At 60.1% G+C, this 23,714-nt stretch overlaps 1 protein-coding gene across 2 annotated transcripts in view; it reads right to left on the bottom strand.

Annotated features, from left to right (window-relative positions):
* SLC9A3R2 (SLC9A3 regulator 2) overlaps window positions 1-23,708 on the bottom strand; it is a 31,982-nt gene extending 8,274 nt beyond the window's left edge. Inside the window, exons 1-3 of one of the 2 annotated variants that reach the window (XM_041402034.1) lie at window positions 23,431-23,708; window positions 19,181-19,438; window positions 413-589 (exon numbers count right to left, since the gene is read on the bottom strand). In XM_041402034.1, the coding sequence (XP_041257968.1) occupies window positions 413-589; window positions 19,181-19,438; window positions 23,431-23,640 (645 nt within the window). In that variant the 5' untranslated portion in view covers window positions 23,641-23,708. Of the gene's footprint in view, window positions 1-412; window positions 590-19,180; window positions 19,439-21,184; window positions 21,272-23,430 lie in introns of those variants that run through there. The other variant, XM_041402035.1, reaches the window with a different exon arrangement.
* Between the last annotated feature and the right edge of the window lie 6 nt (window positions 23,709-23,714).

The following is a 23,714-nucleotide window of genomic DNA, read 5'->3' as shown; positions in this document are numbered from 1 at the left end:
TTAAAATCTCTGCAAAGCCTCTTCTCCTGTTTTTCCAAGCATTTCCTGGCAGGGCATCAGCTCAGCTGGGCAGCACCAACCTGGCCTTATGCCCACAGTCACCTGCCTGACCCCCTGGTGCCAGCCAGGGCCAGCACAGCACCTTGGGGACACAGGTGGCCTTGGCAGTGCTGTGGAATGGCAGGACTCAGTATTCTTGGAGGGCTTTTCCAGCCTAAAAAACAATTCCAAGTTTCTACTCTGTAATTCCACCCAGAGCTCCCAAATGCCTCCTTGGCAGGAGAGGAGCGAACACAGCCAGCCTTGGGACTCTGAGACAGAGGAACACAGGGGGATCAGGGGGGGAAGGTCACGGGCTGGGGGGTGTCCCAGCTTGCCCGGGGTCCCACCCATGCTGCTGAGCCCCCGTTACCTCCACCAGGCGATCCTGGGGCCGCAGCCCTGCCCGGGCTGCCGGCGAGTCGGGATCCACGGAGCGGATGAACTGCCCCGGCCGCGACTTCTCACTGTGCAGGTTGAAGCCGTAGCCATTGGGGCCTTTCTTCAGGTGGCACAGACGTGGGCACAGCTCCTTCTGGCCGTTTAAGTCCTGGTTCATGGAGGAGAAGGTGGGGGAGACGAGACACGGGGGTTAATTGATGGCTCCTGGGCAGATGTGACCGTAAGCGCAGCCCCGAGGAAGCGCCGTATCTGCCGCCCGTCCTCAGCACGGGGACAGGTTAACAAATGGATTTCCTCTCATTGAGTCTATTTTCGAAACCCAATTGTCCAAAACCACTCCAGAAAAATGAAAACAAAACAAAAAATGCATTTCCTTCAGCAGGAGTGGCTCAGATTAATCCACCCACAGGCTGGGACCCCCCCGGCAACAGCCCAGCCCCAGCCCCGGGCAGGGAGGAACCAAGGCCCAGCTGTGCCTGGGTTTAACCTGGGATTAACCTCAGGCAGGTATTTAAGGCAGGGCCACTCCCTTGGTCTCGGTGACACCAGCATCACCCGCTGGTGCCACCCCCTCCCAGAGAGGAGGGACTGGGATGATGGACCTGAACATCCAAGACCTCCTGGAATGACGAACCCAAACATCCAAGAGTTCCTGGAGTGATGGACCTGGACATCCAAGAGCTCCCTGCTCTTGGATGAGCTGGGCAGGCTGAGCTGGGCAGGATGAGCAGCACAGGGGCTCGGGAGGAGCTCAGTGCTTCCCCTCATGCCATGGAAAATGCTTTATGGCTCCTTGCGGCGGCCAGGGAGCAACAAATCCTGCTTTTCTCCAGGTCTTCAGGACCCACTACATTCCCTGGGATGCTGCTCTCACCAGGCAGCTCCAGCTCGTGGCACAGCAGCACATCCCTGCAAAAGGCACCTTGGAGATCCAGCGTGTTCATTTTCACCCAGGCTTTAAGGAAAACATCCCCCCTGGATGAGTTTTAACCTTCCCTGAGCAAGAGCACCACTGCTCCCTGCCTGCCCACAGAGAGGATTTGTCTGGGATCACATTCACGGGGAAATCTCTTACAGCCTTTCCCTCCAAATTAAAAATCCAGGCAGTAATTTCCTCCCCCTTCCTCCCTTGGCTGAAAGGCACCATGGAACACCAAACCTCCTGACTCCTTCACCCCCTCAAGGAAGGATTTTACAGAGCAGACAAAGTGGGGACACACAGAGTGATCTACCAGGGATCCCGTGCTGGGGGAGGGAATTTACACAGAATTCCAGATGGGGTGGAAGGGACTTTAAAGATCACCTTGTTCCAGTCCCTGCCATGGCAGGGACACCTCCCACTGTCCCAGGCTGCTCCCAGCCCTGTCCAGCCTGGCCTGGGACACTGCCAGGGATGCAGGGGCAGCCACAGCTGCTCTGGGCAATCCTGGCTGTGGCTGCAATGCCCAGGGGGGACAGACACGGACCAGGGCTCAGCACCAGCCTGAGCAGCTCAACCCCAGCAGCCAGGAAGAAACAGGGATGCAAAAGGACCAGCCTGGACACACAGAATGGCTCAGGTGGGAAGGAACCACCGAGGGTCACCCAAGTCCAGGCAGCGTTCCCCAGAGCCCAGCACTCAGGATTGTGCCTTTCCTCTGGCACAGGAGGGGCACCTTAACCACCAAATTCCCCAAAAACTGCTCCCACACAAGGGTCACCTCCAGCAGTGCCCATCACAGGCACGGGGGCACACTCAAAACTCCTCCTGAATTTTACAGATTCTCGTAGCAAATGAGTTTTTTATTAAAAACCAGCTCGTGGTGTTGACATCTGGTTCTTAAAGGGGAAAAACTATTTTATCAGTGCACAGCCCAAGGCAGGACAGGGCTCCAAGCCCCTCCTGTACCTGCTCACACACGGGGCAGCCCTGCAGCCCCATCCCCTCCCTGTGCACGTTTAACCCTGCTGCACTTTTCCCATGGCCCCAGAGCAGCCGGTTCACCCTATCTGCAAACATTTCCAGCCTGCCTGGAGCTCTTCAAGCACTGAGGAAAACAGGAAATGATTCAACTGGCCCAAGAGGGTCGGACTGAGTGACCTTAAAGGACACACGGGGCTCTGTGTGCAGGACAAGGGGAGCGCCTCTGGGGTCACCAAAGTGCAGCTGGGATCACCCAAATCCACCTGGGATCATCTATCTGGGTTTAAAAAGGACCTTTTAAAGCCATTTTCCCCCTGCTCCATCTGTACAGGGTCAGAGCTCCTGCAGCAGTGTGAAAACACAGAGAAATCACTGAGAATCACCCAAAAAATCTGTGCTGGAGGTGCCGTCCCAGCCTGGGGATCCCTTGGGGACACCCTGGCAGGGTCAGTCCCTCCTCCTGCTGATCCCCTGGGATCAGCAGTGAAATCAAATGACTCACTGAACAAACCCCAGGGTTTTGGAGAAGCTTTCCTGCAGGATCCCCTGGCTGGGAGCTGCTGGCTTGTGCCACGTCCTGCATGGGCTTGTGCTGCCTCCACTGCACAATCTTGAATTTAAGGCCCTTAACTGGAATGAATCCAAGACATTTATTTTTAAATACATACGTATAAAAAAATAATCCCAATTCAGCATCTGTTCTGGGCAGAAATCCTTGGGGAAAACTGCTTATCCTCCAGCAGAGATGATCCAGGGCTTTTGCTGGGCTCTTAAACCTCCCAGCTAACGCAATCCTTGGCTGCTGGAAAAAACAGCTTTTGGAGCTGAGCTCTGCAAAGCCCCTCTCTGGGACGAAGCAGAGCTGACACTCCCCTCGGTCCTGCTCACACCCCCAGGACACGGAGCTGCTGCCTCTCCTGCCAGCTCCACTCTTTATTTTCCCTTTTACCCGTGCCAGCGTTTCCCTGCTTGTGTTCTGGGAAGATATTTCCCCAGCTCCCGGGGGGATCTGGCCTTTGTGAAACCCAAGTTTCCCTGGAAGAGCAGAGTTGTGGGGGCTTCCCAGGATCCTGCCTGCAGGAGGAGGCTGCAATGCCCCAGAGCCAGCTTGGATCGAGTTACATCCACATGCGTGCTGGAAAGCAGCAAAATTCAGCTCGATTGTTTTTTTTTTTTGTCTCAACAAGCCAAAAATTGCCCACACACACCAAAAAAAAATCTGCAAAATGATTTTTTTTTTTTTTCCCTCACCAGGAATTCAAGCACTTCCAGTGAACACTGATTTTTTATGAGCTGGATTAAGCAGGGCACACTCCATCCCTGTCTGTGCAGGTAAATGCTGCACTCACACCCAGCCCTGGAGCTGCAGCTTGGGGCAAAGCAGCTGCATTTTTCCAAGGAAAAGGTTTCGGAAGCCCAGCTCAAGCTGGTCCATTTAAAAATGCACAAACAAGACATTAAATAACAATGAAATGCTTTCAGTAAAATAAAAAAAAAAAAAACTGATTGGGTGTTGCCAGCTCTCACAATCTCATGGCAACTCTTTGCAGCATCTGATTTTTTATTTCCCTTAGAGCTTCCAGCGCTGCTGATGGGAACTGGGGTCCCTCAGGGACACCCCCTGGCTCAGGGGGTCACCTGGGGTCACCCTGGCTCTTCCAGAGCCAAGCCCCAGCTCCTGGGGCTCCCCAGAGGTGCCCCTTGGCTCATGGGTGCCCCAGGCCTGGCTCAGTGCCACCTGAGCAGGTCCCTGCAGTGACCAGGGCTGCTCCCATCTCGGGGCTGGTGTCACAAACGTCACAAATGTCACCAGCTCTGATTAACCAGGGCATTTCCACACCATTAATTAGCAGCCTCCGGGAAAGCAGAACCCACTCCCAGAAGCACCAAAAGGAGCCAAACTCCCCTCCTGGGTTTTGAGGGGCAGCAGAGCAGCCCCCAAGCTCTGTTATCCAGCCAAACCCAAAGCTCAATGCCACCAGTGCCACCAGCTCCTGCTGCCACTGCTGACCCAGCCCAGGACAGGGGTGTCCCCTGCTCCCCACAGCCCGCTGTCACCACTGTCCCAAAGGACTCACAAAACCAAGCTGCACCTTCACAGCACCCCCCCCGACCCAGAGCAGGGACAGGGACAAAAAGGGCACGTCAGAACCAGCCCAGAAAGCTGCAGGAGCACCCAAGGGCTCTCCACACCCATGGCCTCTCTCTCCACACTGGTGGCCATGTCCCAGGACTGTCCCCAGCCCCTCTGCCCCACAAACTCCTGCCCACAATGGGCTAAAATGCCTTGAAAGCCACTTAGGGCTTTGTCCAGGAATAAAAAAAAAATACTCCACACCAGTTTCAGCGTGGACATCAGCTCCCCTGGGTCCTGAGGAGAGGAGGAGGAGGGAGAGGAGGAAGAGGAGGACACAGACACACACAGAGCTACTCTAGAGACCAGGCTGGTACCATCCCCTGGATCCTGGTGGCTCCTGCAGTGCCTCGGCCACGATGTCACCCCAAACCTCCTCCCAGCTGATGGGACACTCTGGGCCAGGCTGGGAGGGCAGGGTGGCCCTGGGGGTGTCCCACGGTGGCAGCAGCAGCTCCAGCCCTGCTCGTGCTCCAGCGGGGATTTGCTGCAACTCCACCGAGCTCATCTCCTGGGTGTGCCCCCCTTAATCACCGGGATCAGGGCTCTAATCGGCTCAGTCCTGCCTGGGACCACCTCTCCCTGCTGCCAGCGCCAGCCTGGCCCCCGTGCCCATCCCCAGGGCTCTGCCACCAGGCTCCAGTCGCCCCTGCTGGGAATGGCAGCACCTGGATGCACTCCAGGAGCACCCAGGACAGGTCAGACATTTCCATCCCTGCTTGGCAGGGCTGGAGAAAACCCAGGCAGGAGCATTCCTGCCTAATTTACATTGTTGACATACTTTCAGTCAGCAGCCATGGTGTTTCCTCTCCTTTTCCTGTGGTTTTGGTCAGAAAATGGCTCCTTTGCTCCCTCCAAAACAAACCTCAGCTGCAGAACCCAGCAGGGCTGGGGGACACCGGGCTCCTGCCCTGCCCTGGGGACACAGAGATGTCCTGGGGGGACAGAGAACACTGCTCAGAGCCCTGGTGTCCATTCCCAGTCTCAGCTCCAGCTGGGAGCTCTCCACCCCCTGCACTTTGGGCTCTGCAGCACTGAGGGATGCAGGGCAGGGCATGCACAGCCACCTTCGGGGCTGTGGGGCACAAATTCAGGATCCTGACCCCAATCCAACCCCCAGCAGGCACAGGAGTGAGTGAGGGGCGACACTGGGAGCCTGGAAAGAGCCAAGGAAGGGGAGAACCCAAGGCAGGAAAAGAGCCCAGGGCACCACCAGAACAAGGGACCCATTTACAGCCCCTGTCAGGGCACCCTCCCTTGGCAGGACTGGTTAGACTGGGAGCTGAGCCGAGCCTGGGGCCAGCTTTAATTGCCACTATTATCACCACGGTCCTGCTGGAAGCTCCAAGGCTGCTGCCCGTGCACGGATTTAGGGACGTGCTTCACTTTAAGGAGATTTTTGTCACCGCTCTGGAAGGGAGGGGTGAAACCCCACGGTGTTCCTCACTGCAAAGATGAGGAAAGCTGGAGAAGCAGGAGCCTGGGTGCTGCCAGCAGTGCCCACAGCCCTTGCCATGGGAAGCAGGAGGCTTTGGGATGGTGCCACGGCTGGAGCAGGAGTGCTGCCTCCATTCTCGTGCTGCCCAGCAGGGCTGGGCTCCCTCCCTTCCCCTTCCCCCAGGAATGACTCAAGTTCTCCCATTAAAGCAGCACCACAAAGGGGCTATTGCAGCCCTGCATCCCCCAGGGCCAGGGCCCCTCGGTGACACTTGGAGAGGGGACAGCAAACCCCAAAGGAGCCTCAAAGCCACCCGGAGAGCAGGGCTGAGGCTGGGGGAGGCAGAGCACCCCGGCTCTGCGTCGTGGGGAGAGGACACAGCAGCTCTGCCCCATGCCCAGGGCTGCCAAAGCACAGCTAGGGTGCTCCTGGGGCTTCCCAAAGCCTGGATGGTCCTCAGGTCCAGAATGGGATGATGCAGCCCCCCACACACTGCTGGGAGGGCTGGGGGCTCACCCATCCCTGCTGGGGGGGCTGGGGGCTCACCCATCCCTGCTGGGAGGGCTGGGGGCTCATTCCATCCCTGCTGGGAGGGCTGGGGGCTCACCCATCCCTGCTGGGGGGGCTGGGGGCTCACCCATCCCTGCTGGGGGGGCTGGGGACTCACCCATCCCTGCTGGGGGGGCTGGGGGCTCACCCATCCCTGCTGGGAGGGCTGGGGGCTCATTGCATCCCTCCATCCCTGCCTCCATCCTTGCTGGGAGAGTTCAGGGCTCATTCCATCCCTCCTGTCCTGCTGGGAGGGCTGGGGGCTCATTGCATCCCTCCATCCCTGCCTCCATCCCTGCTGGGAGAGTTCAGGGCTCATTCCACCCTTGCTGGGAGAGCTCCGGGCTCATTCCATCCCTCCTGTCCTGCTGGGGGGGCTGGGGGCTCATTGCATCCCTGCTGGGAGGGCTCAGGGCTCATTCCATCCCTCCCCCCTCCCTGCTGGCCGCACACACACGTCTCCCCCAGCCCCATCCCCCGGCTGGAGTCAGTCAGAGCCCGGCTCAAACTCCAGATGTTGGTGAAATGCTATAAATAACAGAGGGGGAGGGGAGACGGGGCTGGTGGGACGCCAGGCCCACCAAACACAAGCAGATGTTCCTCCCCTTCCTGCAGGGCCAGAGCTGGGACTGGGCAGGAAGGTGGCGGCTCCAGCATCCAGAGACACCCCCAGGCAGAGGTTTGCACCAGCCAGGAATAAACCCTTGGGCAGGAGCAGAAAATGGAAATAATTCCTTGGGCAGGAGCAGAAAATGGGAATAGATCCCTGGGCAGGAGCAGCAAACAGAAATAAACCCCTGGGCAGGAGCAGCAAACAACTGCTCCCACTTTCAGGCAGCCAGAGCTGTAATTACCACCCACCCTGTTCCCAGGAGGTGTTTCAGCTCTGACACCAATGGTCAGAAGAGGAAAACCTCCCATCACTGCCCCAGCACAGGCCTGGCAGCCCAGGGCCACTCGGGAATGCTCCTTCTTCCCAACACTTCCCACACTCACACTCAGCAGGACAAAGTTCCAGGAGCTCCCAGGGACTGCCCGTGGCCATCTCTACCCCACAGAAAAGGAGGAGCTCAAACGTGGCTGAGCTGCCACCAAAAAGCTTCTGGCAGAGCCTGTGATCACCCTAAAATCAGCAGGGTATCCCCAGGAGGAGAGCTGCAGGCTGCTGATGGTGACAGCACAAACTGTGCCTGCCCTGTGTCACAGCCCTGTGTCCCCACCCTGTGTCCCAGCCCTGTGTCCCCACCAGGCCCTCACCTGCTGCCCCAGCACTGGGCTGCTGTAGCTTACTGAAATCTCCTGCATTATTCAAATTACTGCCATTATTTCAATGGTCCCAGCTGATTTGAATGACAGAAACATTAAAAATCCAGGTATTTCTTTTCAGGGCAGCAGACACCGAGCTTTGTGCTGTTTCCCCAGCATCCTCCTGCCAACCTGGGGGGCTGCACCAGCACACACCCAGTGCCCTCTGGATGCATCCCTCCCTCCCTCCCTCCCTCTGGATGCATCCCAGGCTTTCTGTGCCAGCAGGCAGCACCAAGGCAGCGGGTGAGGATGGCAGAGAGTGACTCCAATTAGCAATGGAACGTGTCCAGCCACAGCTCCTCAGCAGGACCCACGGCCAAGCTGCAGCTGATAGGGTAATTTGGGTATTCCTGGGATTTCTCTGGTGGCAGTCCTTGGGAGGAGGAGGAGGAGGAGGAGGAGGATCAGCCATGCCATGGAAAGCCCAGGCTCGCAGCATGGTTCCCTGCATGGAGGGGAAGGATGATGCCCACAGTGGGCACCAAACCTCAGCAGGGTCCTGCTGGCCCCAGGGACACTTCCCCTGAGCCCTGCAGCCCTCCTGGGCACAGTGGGGGCCACTGGTGCCAGGGGGGTGCAAAAGTCACCACAAAAGCTGGCCCTTCACCACGCCATGGCAGCAGAGCAGCAGCAAGAAGAGGTTTGCACTTCCCTGTGCCCTCCCCCACAGTGTGCAGCTCACCCCAAGCCTGCTCCTTGCCAGGAGCTGTGGGATGCAGAGCTGTGCCCCAGGCACAGCCAGGGGGCTGGGAGCCCTTCTGATGCCAAAGAAAGTGCCAGGCAGCAGAAAACAGGATGTGGAAGGTGGGGAGGTGCAGCCCACGGTGGCAGCACTGCCAGGCTGTGGGATGGCACCACTCCCACTCCAGCACTGGGAAAAAGCACTTCCCTCACAGTCCCCAGCAGGGCTTCACTTCAGGAAACCTGCTGCCAAAGGAATCCCAGCTCAACCTCGCCCAGGGGTAAGCCTGGATTTGCCCCTCTCCAACATCCCCTCGGCATTAGGGAAATCCCTGAGCACAAAGGGGCCTCTCTTTGGGGCTGCAGGGCCACGTCCTGCCTGGCACCCCGTGTCCCCAGCGGGGACAGGCACACTGAGGGTCCCTGGTGTGGGGACACAGCCCCACAGGGCGCAGCTGATCCCCCAGCAGGGATGGAGCTGTCCCAAACTGGCAGCCCCGCAGCTGGGGAGTTTCTCAGCCACAAGCTGTGGGAAGCAGCGATTTTTCCCCTCTGGAGCAGACTCAGGCAGCAAAGCACCCACGCTCTGCCTGGGCAGGGCTGGAGCCAGCAGCAGCAGCAGCAGCAGAGGCTTGGCTGGAGCAGGGAGCAGAGGGAGGGAGGGAGGATGGAGCAGACAGAAAGCGCCACGTGCACGTGTTTTCATGGAGAGAGACAACTTTTCCAGCAGGCTCTGCCAAGGGAGCACGCAGCCAGGGTACCAGAGAGCTCCTCTGCTCCACAGGGATCAGCTCCAGGGTGATGAGGGGCAGAAATGTGGGTTGGGGTTTGTCCAAGAGGAGAAAGATGGAATCTCCATTCTGGATTGAAAGGGATCTCAGCAGATCCACTGGGATCTGTTTCTGCTGGGTGGGAGGGAAAAGAGCATCGGTCAGTGAGCAGGGCTGGAGGTGCTGGAGCAGGGGAAAAACTCCTTCCCACGCTCACCATGAGCCCCAGGCCAGAGCAGGGATTGCTCTGGACCATGGGAAGGCAGAGAGGGAGATGCTGGGAATAAACTCCCCCCATCCCACAGTGCTCCCTGCCTCCCTCCCTCCACAGGGGCTGTGCAGCAGCACAGAGCTCGTGTCCCACTCTGTGACACCCCAAACCAGAGCACTGCCACCCCCAATGTCACATCCCAAACGGAGCCCCCTGCCCAGGGCAGAGCCAGGCACAGCTCCCAGCCCAGCTTTCACCCAGCTCTGTGCTGGAGCCAGGCACCTCCAGGCTCTGCCCAGCCCCCTTTGGCCTCCCCAGCTGCTTTTGGAGGCCTTGAGCAATCACCAAACATTGGCTGAAGCTGGCCCCATTCCTGGCCCTCAGCAGGAATCCAGTCCTGCAGCTTTGTGCTCCCAGGGAAACCCCTGCAGGAGGAGGGGGCTCTGAGATGCACCAGGCAGCACCTCCCACCCCCAGAACACCCCGGGACAGGGACAGGGAGGGTTCTTGGGAAAGGAAAGGTATTTTCCCAAGGACTGAGGCTGCTCAGGCTCTGTCCTGCTTTTCCCCGTGCCAGGCTGTGGGACTGGGTCACCATGGCAGGAACGCACAGCAAACCCCAGCAGGGCCAGCTCCTACTGCTCAAACCACCAAGACCTGCCCTGAGAGCCTGATTTTTAGGGATAGGGTGCCCTGCAGAAAGCCAGCTGTTAGTCAAGGCATCTCATACAAAATGGGGAAAACTGTTCTGCACCACAGGCCAGCAAGGACACAAACCCCGGTCCCCTCCAGGAGCCCCCAAAGCCCAGAGGAAGAGGTCATGGGTGCCACACTCAGCCTTGCAGAGCCCAGCAAAGCACAGGCAGGGTGGGAAGGAAGGCACAAGGCATCCTGCTGTCCCTTTGGGGCTGGCTTTCTCCTGCTCTGCCCACCTGGCAGCGAGGGGGGCACGGGGCAGGGGGACACATCTGCACCCCCAGGGCGGCCCCTGCCCAGGGAGGGGAGAACAGGCGCTGCTCTGTGAGCGCTGGGCCCAGGGAAGTTCAATAGTTTACTCCCAATATTTGTCTTGGCCGGGCAGCCCAGCTCGCTGGAGGAAATGGGGCAGGGGGAGGGCTCCAAACATCCTCTGCATTCCTTGTGCAAAGCCAGAGAGCAGAGCCAGCGCGGGGCACGGCGCTCGGGGTCACCCAGTGTGAGCCAGGCCTTTTGTGTTTAGAAACCCTGAGATAAAACATCCAGGGGTGCCATTTTCCAGAAAGGAGCAGGGGGGTGTGAGGGGCCTCAATCCCAGCTCTCAGCTCCACCACGTGAACTGCTCCCTTCTCCCAAAAAAGTCACAGCTCCTGCACAAAACCTGCTGAGCTGGGCACGGCACCCAGCGCCTCCAGCTCTGCTGGGGCTGCCCTTGACCTCCCAGCAGGGGGGTGTGAGGGGCTTCAATCCCAGCTCTCAGCTCCACACATGAACTGCTCCCTTCTCCCAAAAAAGTCACAGCTCCTGCACAAAACCTGCTGAGCTGGGCACGGCACCCAGCGCCTCCAGCTCTGCTGGGGCTGCCCTTGACCTCCCCAGCCACAACTCAACCCTGCTGTCACTGCCCCCATTGCACAATGCTGGCACCAGCTGCACCCCACAGCACTGCTGGGACACCAACCCAGGATCAACCCGGGATTGATGGGACCAGGAACCACCAAGGCTGCTTTGCCGAGCTCCAAAAATGACATTTTTTAACCCAAGCTCCTTAAAACGAGGGATGCCCCTTGCCAGGGAGCTGAGCTTATCTCCAGCTGAGCAGGGCAGGGCAGATAAGGGCTGCGGTGGCCCCTGGAGCCCTGGGCAGCCACAGGAGCTTCCTGGGGCAGGGAGGATCTCCTGAGATAACCCCAGAGCCAGCACCAGCTGCTCCTGCTGATAAAGCTGGGGTGAGGGGGTGCCAGTGCCAGTCCTGGGGCTCTGGGCACGCTGCCATCCCTGCCTGTGGCAAGGGGAACACCGAGCCCCCAGAAAGGGGGAACAGCCCCAGAACATGCTCACAAAACCCAAAGAGGGATTTGGGGGCCCAGCACAACCCATGAGCCACTCCCAGGGGAACCCATGCCCACATTCCAGCACCACACAGGCTCTCCCACGTCCCCCTGGCTCACCCCCCAGTGCCAGGCAGGAGCAGGGAACTCTTCCAGGCAAAGCTCACCCGCTTACAACTAATTAGGGCTTGTCTTAATTAAATCCTGCTAACCACGAGCAAGGCCAAGGCCAGAACGAAGTGATTTACCTGGGATGGCCTCTGGCTGCTCCTCATGAGGAGCTGCTGCTCTGGTAGGAAGGAGCTGGACACTCAGGGGCTGGGAAGAGCCCCTGGAGACCTTGCCCAGGGCACAGCACCAGTGCCCAGGGAATGCCAGCTCAGCCAGGTGCCAGGGCCACATTCCCAAGGGTGGGAGCTCAGCCTGCCGAGGCTGGAGCAGGGGGATCAGCCCTCCCACCACCCTTTGTGCTGCTCGTGTCTTTAAGGGGATTAGTCCCTGTAATTCCATGAGAGGTTTAATCACAGAACAGCTCGGCAGCAGCGACCCCACTCCCAGCAGATGGGGATGGAGAGGCCCAGGAACACATTTGGACCCCCAGGCACTGCTGCTCCTGGCCCCAAACCTCCCTAAAGCATCCCTGGGACAGCTCAGTGCCAGGCTGGAGACCCTCCCAGGGGAAAGACCCACAGCCAGGCACTGCAAATTGTGCAGCCTGGAGAAGAGGAGGCTCCAGGGAGAGCACAGAGTCCCTTCCAGAGCCTAAAGGGGCTCCAGGAGAGCTGGAGAGGGGCTGGGGACAAGGGATGGAGGGACAGGACACAGGGAATGGCTCCCAGTGCCAGAGGGCAGGGATGGATGGGATATTGGGAATTAGGAATTGTTCCCTGTGAGGGTGGGCACAGCAGCCAGGGGCTGGCTGCCCCTGCATCCCTGGCAGTGTCCCAGGCCAGGCTGGACAGGGCTTGGAGCAGCCTGGGGTGGTGGAAGGTGTCCCTGCCATGGAAGGGGGTGGATTAACTGACCTGCTCCTTCCAACCCAAACCATTCCAGAATTCTCTGCCCACTGAACAGCCTCTCACACTTTCACAGCACTGGCACCTGCAGGAAATTGTCTTTCTCCCCTTCCCAGAGCTCATAAAAGTACTAAAATTTGGCTCTCACAGGCTCACCACTAACAAACATCCCACACCAGCTTATTGTACCTGGAAACAAACTCCTGCAAAGCTTTAGTGGGGAAAGAGACACTGAGCCAACAAAATCCAGCTCCACGTCTGGATCTGGCCAGAACGTGCACAGCAATGGAACCAAAACATTCAGGAGTCCTGGCAAAATGTAATGAAATTAAATTACAATATGGATCTTGCCAGAAAGAATTATGTCAACAGCCTGAGGTTCAATTCCTTATTTACAGAGACCTGTGATCTGGAGAAAGCCTCTACTGATTACAAGTTTAATTTTTGCTCTCTCATATCCCAGCCTGGCGTCTCCCACCACCAGTGCCTGTAAAATCTCCATATCCAGAGGCAGAGCAAAGGACTGGGAGACAAAACCAGCTCAGAACAGACCTTCACTTCCACCCTGAGCTCTTCTGTAGTGCTGGGTACATCATTCCCTCCACTCCCCCAGCCCGGAGGGCAGGAATGAGCAACACAGATGCCACATCTCAAGGGCTGTGAGCACTCAAGGAACGGCGCTTTACGGCTGAAAAGGAGCTCTTTAGAACGTCTTTTGCAAGTCAGGTGTGTCTGGAAGCCTTGCCCCCTCCAAACTGGGGGTTCAGAGTGGAAGTCAGCAGCCCTGGCACCTTTGCCCCCCTGTTTCCATTCCCCAGCAGCAATCCCACAGCTCCAGCAGCTCCCACCCAGCTGGGAGCAGGAGGAGCTGGGATTCCCCCACAGCCACAGCACCCCCGAGGCACCAGCAGGTCCAGATCCAAGGCCTGGGATGATTTATCCCTCCACACAGCACTGGGACAGCCCTGGATGGATAAACAGCTGGGAACGTGCAGCACATCCCCTTCTCCACAGCTCACTCGGCTCTCGGGGATAAACAGAGGATCCCAAAAAAAAAACAAAAAAAAAAGACCAGCCCAAACCCAATATTGTTTCAAGGTTTCCTCTGCCATGTCAAGCCCACGAGCCCAGCAGGCTGGAGCAGCTCCAGGGGATGGAGCAGAGGCACAGCAGAGGCTCTGTGCAGCTGCCAGGGCACACGCTGAAGGCCCCGCCGCTGCCAGAAGATTTTTAATTTATTCTAAACCATTTAATAGCCCTGCCATTGAACAGAACCATCCACAGCTGGCTGGGAGCCCACTGGTGAGCGGGGCTGGCTTTGAGGGAAAGCTGCTGGAGCCCATCCCTGCGAGCCGAGGGGGCTGGGGAGGGCTGCACTTCCAGCAGCTCCCAGTTAATATCAGCTTCCCAATCGTTCCCAGGGAAAGTTTTTCATTACTCGAGGATGCAGAAGGGATCAGCACCGGCTGGACCACCCGCAGCATCCCCAGCGCCCTGCAGCCGGCTCCGGGGAGCTGGGGGGTCCCGGGGTGACCCCTCCGTCCCCTGGGCAGCGTGTGGCTCCGGGAACAAAGGCTCTTGGCAGGGCACGGCTCCTCCCGATGCTAATCTGCCTCTCGCCTCCCCTCCCCGGCTTTGTGTTTCACTAAAAATACCGCGGGGAGGAAGTTCGTGCCGCGGGGTGGATGCTCTCCTCCCCGGGAGGGGCTTCCTGCGCTGCCCGGCACCAAAATAGCCCCCAGCCCGCTCTGCGGGGCCGGCCTGGAGCGGGGGCCGCCTGCCCAGCCCTGCCCTGGCAGTGCCAAGGAAGCTCTGGGCATCCAAACCCCGCAGCGCCGGGAGGATGCGGGATCCCCGCCCTGCCCGGCTCCTCCAGCTCGCAGCCCCCGGGAAATGGTGCAGCCAGAACGGGGAGCAGCAGGACGGGGCTGGGGTCCCTGCCAGCCCCTCCTCTGGGTGCTGCGGTGGTGCCCAGCACACGCTGCTCATCCCAGCCAGAACACGAATCCCAAACTGGCAGCAGAGGGAACGGGGTCAGGGCACAGGGACACGGGCTGGGGCTGGCCCACCCCGCAGGGCTGGGGGATTGGAGCCCCCCAACCCCTGCAGCAGCGCCCCAAAATCACCACGGAACCCTGGGATGGGAAGGGAGCTCCGAGTCTCCCTCATTCCGTCACTATCCGAGGCTGCTCCTGTGCCCGGCCCTGGGCACTGCCAGGGATGAGGATTTGCATCCCCTCGGTCCCAGCCCCCACTGCCGAGGAGCGGAGCTGGAGCTGCTCCAGAGCCACCCCCAGCCCGGTGACACGCGATGCCACAGCCCGGCGACATCAATAATGCAGCGGGGTCAGCGGCCCCACAGCTCCGCCCGGCTGCTGCCGCTGCTTTGGGATGGAAATCCCAAAACCTGGGACCCCAGTCCACGCCTGGCCGAGCCCCCACCCCAGGCAGACCCCTCAGGGCACAGGGGTGCCCCATGGCAAGGACTCTGGGGGTTGGCAGAGGCTCTGCAGGCACCGTCCCCTCCTCACCCATCCCATCCATGTCCTCAGCCAGGAGCAGCTCCACGCTGCAGGTGCACAGCTGGCTTTGCAAAGTGGTTTATCTTAAAGCAGAAATGGGCAGAGCCCCCGGGGGTGGCACAGCCCCTGCTGCCCCCCGGGGGTGGCACAGCCCCTGCTGCCCCCCGGGCTCTGCCCTCTCACAGCATCCCCAAACCCAGCTGCTGTGGGAAGGGCAGGGAATGCAGGGGACACAGCCACAGCTCCCCGGGCTCTGTGCCCCAGGGCTCCCCACACCTCTCCCTGCACAGCAGGGGCATCACCAGGCTGTGCCAGGGCTGAGCTTTGCCATCCTTCCCAGTGCCATCCTCCCACAGCCCCGAGCCTGCCGCGGGCAGTGGAGGATGCTGCAGGGAAGTGCTTTAATTCAAACCATCCACTTATTTTATTTTTTTTTTTAAATTGCATAATTGCTGCAGACATTTCTGCTCGTGTTTGGTTTTATTACATCTCTGTGGTTATTCTACAAGCCCTAAATTTTGGGCCTCAGCTGAGCTGGCCAAGTGCTCCAAAGACATCTGTCCTGAGTTACTCCCCTCGCAGCGCCGTGGCAGGAGACACCACAGCACGAGGGGTTTATTTGCAACGGGCAGAAGTTCTTACTCCTGGCCCAAAGAGAAGGGTAAATATTGACTGCCTCGAGGTCAGCACTGACCCCACACCTGGTCCCCACAGGTGCCCAGCCCTCGTCCTTCAGAGAGCAGCACAGCTGTCCCCAGACACACGGGGGGCTCAGGAGCTGCCACCGCCCCCGTGTCACCCCAGGGACACCAGCCTGCTGCCTCCAGCTCCTGCCAGCAGTGACCCTAAGGTGACACATCCCTCCCCAGCAAAGCACAATCAGCAACCAGCCACTAATTCCCCCCCATTAAAATTGCACAGACTGCACAGGCTGGAATCCAGCAGCTCCAAGATGTGGGTTTGTGCTCCAAAGGATAAACTCTGGAGAAGTTCATCCTTCACAAAGCTTGGAAAGGTCCCTTTGCACACCCAGCCCATGCAGACCAGAGCACGAAGGAAGGGAATTGCATCACCCCCAACGCCTCTCTGGCTTTGCTGTTGCTCTTGTTTCTGCTGCAAACACACCTGGAGCAGGCAGCAAGTCCCAAGGACACCCCTGATGGCCATAACGGGGTCCTAGTGCCCAGCAGGAATGGGACAGCAGAGCCACAGCCCCTGCAAAGGTGCTGCCAGCCTGGCCAGGACCCCTGCCCACCATGGACACCTCTGGAGTGACCAGCAGCACCCAGGTGAGGTCCTGGCAGCCCTGCAGCTCCCCTGCCTTTCACACACCACCAGCCCAGGCGCTCAATCACAGCCACCCGTGGCCCAAAGGCACCTTTGCCATTACAGCAGCTGCCACCCAGCACCTGGAGCAGCCCTGCCACGCTGGGACCCCCAGCCCCACCTCTGCAGGGCAGAGCCAGAGCCCTGGGAAGGATGGAAACAGCCTGGTGGCCACCAGAACCTGCTGGGGACAGGGGAGCACCTGGCATGGGGACACGTGCCCTGCCAGGGGACAGAGTGGGACAAACCCCCCCAGCCCAGCAGACACAGGAATGGGCACAATTCTGTGGGACAGGGCAGCCCTGGCTCCCTGTGCCACCACGGCCACACAGGGCACTGTCCCCACAGCAGCGGGGACAGCAGGGCTGTGACAGCCACAGCTGCTGGCTGCCAGCCCTGCTGACCTGCTCCCCAGGCAGGATTTTAAATACGTGCTGAATTATTCATGGCATCACCGAGGTTCCTGGAGCACGAGTGCCAGGGTGCAGGGTGACCTCCCCACCCAAGGCAGCTCTGGGGGGTGGCAGGGCCGTGCCCACCCTCCCTGCTCCATCACAGCCACCAGATTTCCCTCCTCGTCTCTTCAGGCTGCCCTGAACAAGCCCGGCCTCCAATGCAGGAGAACTCCAGCCTTTCTATAAACAAACGCTGCTGACAAAAATGCAGCTCCCTGGAGCACCAGCCCCATTCCCACAGGGGCAGCTCGGGGCCACAGGTCTGCAGGGGGAAGGAGCTGCCTCCTCTCCTTCACTGAACGCCTCCAGGAAAGCTCAGAAAAGCCCTAAATCTGGCTGGGGACAAATCTCTGAGTGTATCCCAGCTGTCACAGCATCACTGCAGCAGCAGCAATCTCCCAAAAAAACCCTCACACTTGGGAGCTGCACATTCCAGTGCCTGTGATCTGCTGGATTAGGGTCAGGCTCGAGCTGCCCCGTGGGGGGACACAGTGCAAGGCAGAAATCGGGGTCCAAGCACCCCTTCCCCACCATGCCCTGGCCTCCTGCTGCTTTGGCAGCCAGCAAGAGGGACACACCAACCAGACCAGGAGCCTGGAGCAGGTTTCACCACCTTGAACCAGGCAGGATGGCAAGGCACAGGACAGGATGCAGGTCCTGCTGCTCCAGCCACCCCTGACCTCACCCCAGAGTCACACAGGGCCCTGGCAGGGAGAAGTGACCTTGGCAGGACAGCTGGCAGTGCCCAGCTCTCCGGAGAGCTGCCGAGGCAGGAGCAAACCACCCCAAGGTGCTCAGCAGCCTGACCCCATCCCCTGGAGCCAGCTCCCCTGCGTCCAGCACAGTGAGCACTGAGTGCCCAGGAAAAGCCCCTCTGGGGGGAACACGGGCTCTCCTCCCCCCTCCCAGCCCTGCTCTCCCTGTCCCACCCTCTCCTCGGAGGAGCCAAAGCCCAGAGGCCGGAAAGAACCGTCCTGTTCCCCCGGCCTGACTTCCCGTCAGCTCCTGCTGCTGGAGCCCGACCAGCACGGGGAACAGCGCAGGAGAGGAAATGCCCCGTGTGAGAGCCACCCTCTCCTTGGGAATGGGTGGGGAGAGCCACCCTCTCCTTGGGAATGGGTGGGGAGAGCCACCCTCTCCTTGGGAATGGGTGGGAGAGCCACCCTCTCCTTGGGAATGGGTGGGGAGAGCCACCCTCTCCTTGGGAATGGGTGGGGAGAGCCACCCTCTCCTTGGGAATGGGTGGGGAGAGCCACCCTCTCCTTGGGAATGGCTCCTCTCCCAGCCCTGTCCCAGCGGGGCTCCAGCCTCCAGGGGAAACACAGCTTCAAATCAGGCAATAAATAAAGAAGAATAAAACACTGTCTCTGAGCCTGCCCAGGGAAGGGGGAGCCTTCTCTGCAAGACTGGAAACAGCTCCAGAGGGAAGCACCAGAGGGGAGAGCCCCTCTCCTGCCTCACACCAGCATCACCCTTTATCTGCACGGGGGATTTCTGAGGACACAACGCTTTTCTGACTTCCGTGGATCCCCTCCTGGCAGCCCAGTGGCCACTCCTGGGCCAGCACCCAGCCAGCAGCCCCAGTGCGAGGGGACAGAGACCGACCTGGCAGGGCAGCCCCTGCAGGGCCCCCAGCGAGGAGGAGGAGGAGGAGGGGGAGGAGGAGGAGGAGGAGGGGGATGCCCAGCAGCTCCGTGCTGAAGAGGCTGCACAGGACAGGGGGACACGAACGGGAGGGGACAGAGGCCCGAGGAGCAGGGTGACACACACCCAGGCAGCTCCTGGCTCGCTCGCAGCCCGAGCCAGCCCCGCTATCAGCCCCGCACAAGCCTGCGCCGTCTCCAGCCCCGCAGCCATGGAAACTGGACGTGTTCCACCCCGAATTCCTTCCCTTCTGGAAAGGAGTTTACCAATAAAAGGCACTTAGTGCTGAATCCCAGTCCAGACCCAGGCTGCTCAAAAAGAGCCAATTAACTTCCTATTTCAGCAAAAAGCTGCGAACATGTTCAACCCAGATGTTCCCTCCCTCCTGCTAATAACGGAGGGAGAGAAGCTCATTCATGAGCTCCAGCTTGGCCACAGCCCTGCTCTGGGCAGCCTGAGACCCAGGCTGGGACACCAGCCTTGGCTGAGGCACTGCAGGGTGACTGTCCCCAGGACTGGCAGCCCCCCAGAGCCCCCCAGCAGCTCAGGAGACCCTCGGGGGCACTGGAGGGGAGGGAATGCACAGCCCCCAACAGCCAGTGCTGCCTGGAATGAGAGATTCCACAGAACAGCCTGGGACACCGGGGGTCCCCAAGGTGACAGTCACACACAGAATGCTTTTCTCTGACGGGACAAGCCATGCTCAAGGAGGAAGAAGATCCCAGGGGCTCCCCAGAGCCCCGCTGTGCCCTCACCTTCCTGCTGCCGTGCGAGGAGAAGCTGTGGGAATGCCTCTGGAGGCTGCCCCCGCTCAGATCCAGCTGTGGCTTCCAGACCTCGCCGTTGTCGCTGGCCGGGCCCTTGGCAGGGGGCAGGGCTGAGCCCAGCAGGATGCCGTTGTGCACCATGTCCTCGGTGCAGGTGAGCCTCAGGCTGCACAGGTACTCGTCCGTCTCCTTGTCCACCACCAGCAGGCGCGTCTCCGTCTCCACGGCCTTGATGCGCTGCACGACCTGGGAACGACAGGGACGGCTCAGCCGGAGCCATGGGGACACTCGGGGGTGGCACCCAAGGGCCATCAGCTCGCCCCCCAAGTGCTGCAGCTCCGGTCTGGGTAAAGGGTTATGGAAAGGAGTTTCCAGCCAGCCCCGGTGATGGGGCAGAAAGGGCAAGGGCACAGCTCTGGGAGATCCCTGGGGATCTCCTCCAGCTCAGGTCCGTCAGCCACATAGCAGCTCTGCCCAGGCCACCCTGCCCAGCTACCTGGGATGGCCTCCTGCTCAGCCAAGAGCTTCCAGAGGCTGTCACTGCCCCTCGAGCATCAGCAGCCCTCTGTCCCACCAAGCAAACACCCTCATCTCCTCAATCCAGGGTGTCCTATTCCCATAGCTAGGGCAGGGCACGAGCCAGGGGGCACAGGAAGGCTCCAAGCACCAATGTGGGCAGCTGGGTGCTGGACTGTCCCCCACCACACCATTGTGCAGGTTAGGGGTAGATTCAGGAAGGAAAACAGCCCAGTCCATGCATCCATCCCCAGCCCGTGCTGGGAACCAGCAGAGAAGAGGGGAGCCAGCGCTGGGAGCGGGAGATGAGCCCGTCCCTGGCAGGATCCAGCTCCAGGCAGGGCTGAATGGGGACATTGTCCTGCTGTGCCCGGCTCCTTTGCAGGGATCAGAGACTGGCAGAGGCTCTGACACTGCAGAGAGCCAGGAGGAACTGATCCCACAGCCAGGCAGGGGGTAAATCCCACCAGAGCGGGCTGGGATGGAAACAGGGAAAACCCAGAACATCCACAGGGAAACCACCTCCAGACTCACTGCTGGCAGCTGCCGAGGGCACCTCCTCCCTGCACAGGCCTTCATCCCGAGGAGGAGGAGGGGTGGCATTGCTGGCAGTCCTGTTTAGCCACCATCCCCAGCCATGGGGTGGCCCTGAACACCCCAGACGTGCTGGGAACCCCCCAAAAGCAGCCCGGGGCTCCTTGCAGGGCTCCTGCTCTGATCTAGGTCACAGTGACCAGACACACCAAGGTTAGAGCGACAAACGAGCCTAATACGCAATTAACCAGCGTTTATTTACTCCCTGCGAGCTCCACTCAAGGTCAACAGAGCCGGTATCTGTAAACAAGGAAAAAAACCAGCCTGCAAGAAATGTACAGGCTGCAGACAGGGCTTAACTAACTCATCCACTGCAGCCTCTGCCTGCGCGGCAGCGATCCCGGGCTCCCAGCCTGGAGGGTGCTGATCCATCAGGCCCAGAAAATCCATCTGCTCCCGTTCAGATCCCTTTACATCTGACATCAGACGGTGCTGCTGACACCAGCAGGGACACTTCTCCCAGAGGGGACCCGGCAGCAGCAGCCAACGCACAGCAGAGATGCGGACGGGGAAGGTGCTGGCCCTGCAGTGACATCCCCCAGAGCCCACAGTTCAGGTGCTCCAGGCAGCACAGGGGATCACAGGGGTCCCACAGACTGCAGAGAAGCTCCGAGGGTCCACAGAAGGGTCCAAAGCTGGCGTGGAGCAGTGCTGGGCTCACCCCATGGCCGAGCCCCCCGACAGCCACAGCGAGAGCAGCGATAGAGCAAAGGTCCCACGAGTGGCAGGCAGGGATGGAGAGTGGCACAGAGCAGCCCCTTGCCCCCTCCCCACGAGCAGGATGAGCAGAAGGGGCTGTGAGGAGCCCCCCCAAGGCAGCAGGTCTCCCTGAGGTGGGAGGCAAAGCAGCAGCTCCCGGCGAGCTCCTGCCCAGCGCCGTACCCGCTTCCGAGCCATGCTCCCAGCCTGGAGTCCCGCAGGCTTCTGGAGACAATGCAGCCTGCCCTGCTCATCTGGGACCTCCTCAGCACCCCACCCAGCCCCACGATTTCCGCAGCTCCACCCAAGCAGACTTTACCCCTGGTGACGGCAGCGCCAGCCCGGCAGCGCCGGCCCTGCCACCCTTGCCAAACAGCAGCACCCAAGGACTCACGGTGCCACCAGCAGCAGAGGTGCCACCTCCCACAGAGGTGCCCGTGCCCGGCTCCATGCTGCCAGGCTACCTGGGCACCAGGAGCCTTTCTGTGCTCAGGAGCTGCGGCTCTGCCCGGTTCTGAGGAACCCAGGATGCAATTCTGAGACAGAACACGCTCTGCCTTCGCTCCTTGGGCAAGGCCAAGGGAAAAACGGAGAACAAAGACAAAAATGCTGCCAGCTTCAGCTGGAAATACAGTTACACCCAAGCAGCCAGGCCTGGTGTGCTGCGGGCTCCCCTGTGCACATGGAGAAGTGTTATTTGTTCAAGGCTGGGCAAGGAGCAGCACGAGGAAGGGCCACGGTGAGGTGGCTGCTCAGAGCCATCGTGTGACCCGCCAGGGCATCACCCTCACCATGGCCCATCAGTGCTGGGCAGCTTTTGGGGGAAAGAAGAGGTTCTTGTGGTATTGAGGCAGGGAAAAGGGTGATCCCAGAGCAGGCAGGGCTCCCAGCACTGGCACTCTCACAGATCCCAGTGCCACAGCAGCCAGAGCGGGCACCGAGTTCCTGGACACCCTGTTCCAATCACTGCTCTGCAGCAGCCAGCAGTGCCAGCGCTCCATCCTGCCGCCAGCAGCAAAAACAAACAAACAACCAAAAAAAAAAAAGGAAGAAAGAGAACTTTCCCCCTCCCATTTCACTTGACCTACTGGGAAGCCCCAGCACGTTTCAAAGGCACAGCTGGCTCCGCTATCGCCCGTCCCCAGCAGCCCAGCGCCAGCAGGGAGCTCTGGTGGCTTCCAAGGCACCACAGGAACACAGCCCTCCTTCCTGCCCAGCCACATCAAAGATGGGGATCCTCCTTCAAGGGGTTTGAAATCGCACTCAGGACAAACATCAACTTTCACACGGCTGGCTCAGAGCATCAAAACAAGCTCAGCTAGCCACCAAACCCCACCGGGCTCTTGAGGGGAGTCCACGGGGCTTTACTGGAGCCACCTGGAAGGATCAGCTTCACCTTCAGCACGGCAACATCCACACCTGGGGCGAGGTCTGGGAACACAGAGCCCCCCAAAACTCTGCGGGGTCCAGGCACATCCCAGCTCTGTCCCCTGCAGTGCTGGCAGCCGGGCTGAGCAGATGTTTTAAGTTACTAAAACACCAAATCCTGCAGAGCCCCACAAACCACGAGGCAAATTGTGCCCCTGCCAGGCTCTGAGTGTCCAGCAGGACTGGAGTAGCTTGAACCTCACTGCTTGTTTGTTTTCTCTTTCTCATTGCTTGTTTTTTTCTGCATTTCTTGGGTTTTTTAGACTAAATTGTTTGACAAATGCAAGTTTCAGTTTTACAGGGAGAAAATGCCACAGCCTGAAACAGCTTCTGTGGGAGAGCAGAGAAACAGCAGCCTCGGACCTGCCCAGTCCCAGCGTGGCCAGAAAGAGCCACGGCTCCCCTCCGAGCCCTATCGCTCCCTGGCCAGCCCAACTGCTGAACATCTGCACAGCTTTATCTGGAGATTTTCAGGCATCTTCCCACACTCCGGGCTGCACAGGCAGGCGCAGCTCGCCCAAAGCAGCCAAGAAAACCCACAGCAGAGCCGGAAATAAAGCTCGGGTCTCCCCATTCCTTTCCACCACAGATTGCATAACGCGGCAGAGCCCTGCCCAGCCCCACACACCTTCTTCGCCTTTCCCACCTTGACACGGCTGCAGCGTCCTGCGCCCGGCGGCGCGACCCCGCACGGAGCTGCGGGTCCCGCAAAGCCCGGCCCTGGCATCTGGGGGGGCACCCACCCCACCTGTGCACCCATCCCACCTCTGCATCCACCTCTGCACCCACCCAATTCTGCATCCACCTCTGCACCCATCCCACTTCTGCATCCACCTCTGCACCCACCCCACCGCTGCATCCACCCCGCCGCTGCAGCCGCCCCAGGCCGGGGATGCTGCCGCGGGGATATTTCGGGTGAAATCCCGCTCTGGCCCGCCGCAGGTCGGCTGCAGCGGGCACAGCCCCGCTCGGCCCGGGGTGCCGCGGTGCCCCGGCCGTACCTGGTGATGCGTCTCCTGCTCCACGTTGAGCCCGTTCACCTCCACGACGCGGTCCCCGGCGCGCAGCCCCGCCGCCTCGGCGGGCGAGCCGGGCTCCACTTTGCGGATGAACTGGCCGCTCTTGCCCTTCTCGCCGTGCAGGTGGAAGCCGTAGCCGCTCTCCCCCTTGAGCATTCGGCACAGCCGCGGTTTCAGCTGGTCCTTGGCCATGGCCGGCGGCGGAGCGGCGGCGGCGGCGGCGCTGGGCGGGCGCGGGGCCGCTTTTATGGGCGGCCCGGGGCGGG

The sequence above is a fragment of the Onychostruthus taczanowskii genome, unplaced genomic scaffold (assembly GCF_017590055.1).
Source record: "Onychostruthus taczanowskii isolate IOZ18803 unplaced genomic scaffold, ASM1759005v1 scaffold19, whole genome shotgun sequence".
Lineage (NCBI taxonomy): Eukaryota > Metazoa > Chordata > Aves > Passeriformes > Passeridae > Onychostruthus > Onychostruthus taczanowskii.
Note: the sequence above shows the minus strand (reverse complement) of the source record. Positions and strands in the feature narration are given on the sequence as shown.